Source organism: Pundamilia nyererei, unplaced genomic scaffold, assembly GCF_000239375.1.
Source record: "Pundamilia nyererei isolate P.nyererei 1_Seehausen unplaced genomic scaffold, PunNye1.0 scaffold00552, whole genome shotgun sequence".
NCBI lineage: Eukaryota > Metazoa > Chordata > Actinopteri > Cichliformes > Cichlidae > Pundamilia > Pundamilia nyererei.
In genome coordinates this window covers 144,356-148,415 of record NW_005187953.1, presented here as the reverse complement: position 1 = coordinate 148,415, position 4,060 = coordinate 144,356, and the positions used below count along the sequence as shown (strand labels likewise).

General features: G+C 38.9%; 1 protein-coding gene across 1 annotated transcript in view; it reads left to right on the top strand.

The window, feature by feature from the left end:
- The first annotated feature begins 2,660 nt into the window (after window positions 1-2,660).
- LOC102213648 (uncharacterized) overlaps window positions 2,661-4,060 on the top strand; it is a 6,236-nt gene continuing 4,836 nt past the window's right edge. Inside the window, exons 1-2 of the mRNA XM_005754360.1 lie at window positions 2,661-2,872; window positions 3,077-3,261. Coding sequence (XP_005754417.1) covers window positions 2,750-2,872; window positions 3,077-3,261 — 308 coding nt within the window. The 5' untranslated portion in view covers window positions 2,661-2,749. The remainder of the gene's footprint in view (window positions 2,873-3,076; window positions 3,262-4,060) is intronic.

Sequence of the window (4,060 nt, the reverse complement as noted above, 5' to 3'; positions counted from 1 at the left end):
AAGTGCTTGCACATAAGGGGTCATCTGATTGTTGGGGTTTCTCTGTATTATTGTAGGGTCTCTACCTTACACATCTTGAGGCACCTGTTCTTGTGATGCTATATAAATAAAAATGAATTGAACTGAACAGAATACCAGATCATATTAGATGTTTGAAATGAGGAAATGAACCATTTCACGTTGGCCTTAACAAGATCTTTCTATTCCCTGTGTGAACTTCTTTGTCATTTTTTGGATTTGTTATCTGTATCTCTTTAAAAAAAATACACAGATAATTTTGGAATTATTTAATTCACTGACATCATTAATTCGCCCTGACAAATTGTCTATCATTAACTTTCTGGGCAGTCCAGACTCTTTACAAGTCAAGTCATATATATGCTCAAAAAAATTAAATGGATACTTTGAAATGATTACTTTGGTTTAAGAGACTCATTTCCTATAGCTCAAGAAACATTTTGCTCACTGATGTATTCTTTGGATACTTTTGTGCTATCATTGATTCTCAGCTGATTAACACATTTACATGTTATGGCAACATTGATGTCTGTCAGTATCCTAAAACTCACAGTAGTCCCTGTTGAACTGTTATCAACAGGAGCTTTTCATTTAGCAACTCCTTGACTGCATTTTATGACAATGACCTTTGAACCTATGTTATTGGTTTCCTTATTTATTCAGTGTTCAGTGCAACAAACCTTTTCCACCACAGAGGGAATTTCTGTGCACATTTTAACTCACTCTCTGATTCTCATTTCATAGTGTTGCCTTTAGTGACACTGAGTTTGACACATCTGTGGTAGATTATACACTGACAATGTTAATATTTGGGTTTTTCAACTAAAAACTACCTCAGTACTGAGGTCAGCATGTACCGATCAGACCAGATTGTCAGCAACTGGTTATTTTCACTGCCTGTCAACATGAGAGCAAGTTTGTACATGATCATACATGGACATGTCTGTGTGTGTCTGCTCACAATGGAGACACTTTAAGTATGATAAATAAAGACACACCTATGCCAACAGCTAAAGGTTCTAGCATTTATATCAAAGCCAAACATGCAGGAGTGCTACCAGCAAGTTGTACCATGAGTATCAAATATATGAGGGATTGTTCTGCAGATAGAGCAGCATTTATTATTCTTGGAGCTCTTTGGAGAAGAGCAAACGTTTTCTAGTTAACATACAAGTGGATAGTTTTGTCTGTCAATTTCCATTCCCCCCTCCCCCCTCAGAGGTCTGCAGTTAAAAGGCTAAAAAGTATCCTAAGTAAAGTAGTCTAAGCTCATCATACTATGTTTCAATGTAGGTGACTTTCAAAGTGATGACTAGAGAGCTAAAGTTATTTCCATCGGTCCTCTTTTCATACAACGTGAAGCCAATTCTGTTCTGGTGCCTTTTGAAGACCAACCCACATTTTAACAAATTCCAGAGCTAAATATGACAAAGCATGACTTCCAGATGTTGGAGAAATTTAAATAGGAAAGATATCATGGCAGCCACAATATGTGGGCATGTGTGAGTCACTGCTGAAATTCTTGTGCCAGGTCCTCCAATAGCCACTGACATCTGTGGCTCCAGTTTGGTGTCCAGCATTTCCTTGGTGCTAAAATGTTGCAGCTGTTTTTGCAAAAGGAAAAAGCTTGTTTCCCCAACTTAAACATTAGAAAAACATTAGGCCAACTCAGACAACTGTGCTATTTATATTGTAAATAGCAAAGTTAAGTGAATTCCCTGCTGCTTTTCAATTTTCCTGAAGATCCTGCAGACATCTGTTGAACCTGCAGCTGGATGTTGAGGTCATATTAGTTTTGTTTTGTTTTGCACCATCTTTGGGAAAATGATGCCTCCTGGCTCCTTTTTTTTCTGTTGTCAAGTGTGACATTTATCATTGGAGTCTGTGCTTGGAGACAGGTTTTCTTCCACCAGATCACCTGTACAATCACCTGACAATGGAAAACATTACACACTCAATCTTTGTCACCTACATTTAATTGTAGTCCGATGTGCTGCTGAGCCATTATTGGAACTTTAGTGATGACTTTATTTTCCAATCCCAGAGGTTCCCACTGGGTTGCACCACTGCCAAAGGAGAGCCTAACTGTGGCAGAGCAGTGGCTGAGACAAAACGGCATCATTTTAGACCTATGGAAATGAAAATGGCCTGAAAAAAAAAGAAAGTACTTTAGGACCTACAAGTAATGTGTAGTTGCTGTTTAACATAGTAGTGCACACTGCATCAGACTGCATGATTTAAAAGTAAATCTGCACATAATCACAGCACTATTGTGGGAATAATTAAAGCTTGTAACAGTTGGTGAGTCAGCTTCCTGCAGTGCCAGAATGTTTGGATCGTGGTAGCAGCTGGCACACCCTTCTGCTTCCTTCTCACGTTCAGGAATGGCAGAAGCCACATATCATGTTTCCACTGCTACTCTGTCAAAAACAAGAGAGTGAGAGAGAAAGAGATGTGAACTTTAAAGGTGGGGCTCCTCAATACAATCAGATTGATTAGAGCAAAAAGTTAGTTAACTCTAAGTAAACAGGATCCGTTTGTCTGCTCTCAGTTTACAACATAACTGTGTCATAGTTATAGTTGTAAAGGGAGGAGACAAACGTAGGAGGAGTACTGGGAGAAAAACACGTTGTTTGTTTCATTTCAGAGCCATACATAACTGGGTCAAGGACTTTATTTTACTCTATTTTAAACTTTATTTTAGGGCTACGCAGTTTCACTGATCACAACTATGGATATAAACATGCTGCTCCTCTTTCTATTGCTGCTGCTCTTTGGTTCTCAGGCTAACCATTTCTTTGGGACAGTGATGACTTTTACCCCCAAAGACAAGACGCATAATGGCTCTGTCACGGTAGGTGTACCTATACCATTAATGCCAGGACTCTTTAGTTTAGTCTGAAATAGGGGCTCAGAGTTTTACTTATTAATTAAGGAGGATTGAAGTAAAGGCAAATTCACTGACATTCCAAAAGGCTCCGAAAAGCACTGACTTTATTTGAACAGTGCATGGACTCTTTATAATAACACAACAGGTGTTATTGTTACAATATTACAGGTGGCCTTTCACTACAAGCTGAGCTTTCGCTCATGCACTGATCAAGACACGTGGAGCTGTGTCAGCGGTGACTGTGGTACAGAAAGTGTGGAGCTGAGCATTGTGGATGAGGAGGGCAAAGAGTGGTGTCAGAGGGAAGGAGTCATGTCTCGGGAGGTTTCCAGCAATGCTGTGTTTCAGCTACGGTCAGTAACACGTCAGATAAAAAAAGAAAGGTTTAATCCTCTGAGGTCTAAATTATCATAGATGATAACTCCAAACCAGCCCCTAATCCTAATTTGAGGCAATCAGATTATGTAACAGAGCTACTTTCATCTCCTCCCGCATTTGCAGTGGGCTGCCACACTATTACAGGTAGCACTGCATATTTGATTTTGATTTAATGCCAGATGTCCTGCCGGACACAACACAAAATGAATTTCTATGTTGTCTCTAGTCTTCCCAATCAGCGTAAGAATTCTAGTTAACAAACATTAAAAACCAAAAACAACAATTAACAATGCATCAAATGTCATGCATCACACCTTAATATATATGAACCCTTTTTCATTCACAGTGTAGTCTTACCTGACTTGTCTCACCTAAAACATCATCAAAACCTGATTATACTTCATTGCCTGCTATTTCACAAATATCTATTTACATACATCAATTTGTATTTACAAGATTTTCAGTAAACTTGACCTCTGACCTAGAAGGCCTATGCTCCACCAGGAGTCTACGGGAAAATTGATTGATTTTGACCTCTGACCTTGACCTTGAGTTGATAATTGCAATCATTTGAGATGCCTAGATGACCTCGTTATAAAATTATCACACAGACAAGGTTTTCAGAAAACTTGTACTTTAACCTTGACATTGAGATCAAAGCCATTAAAATTTAAATATATCCCAGATTATTATTAGGTGCACCTTTGCAACATTGAGTGTCCATCAGGTTCCCACCCACCCGCCCGGCAGGTTGATAACAATACCCCATCATTT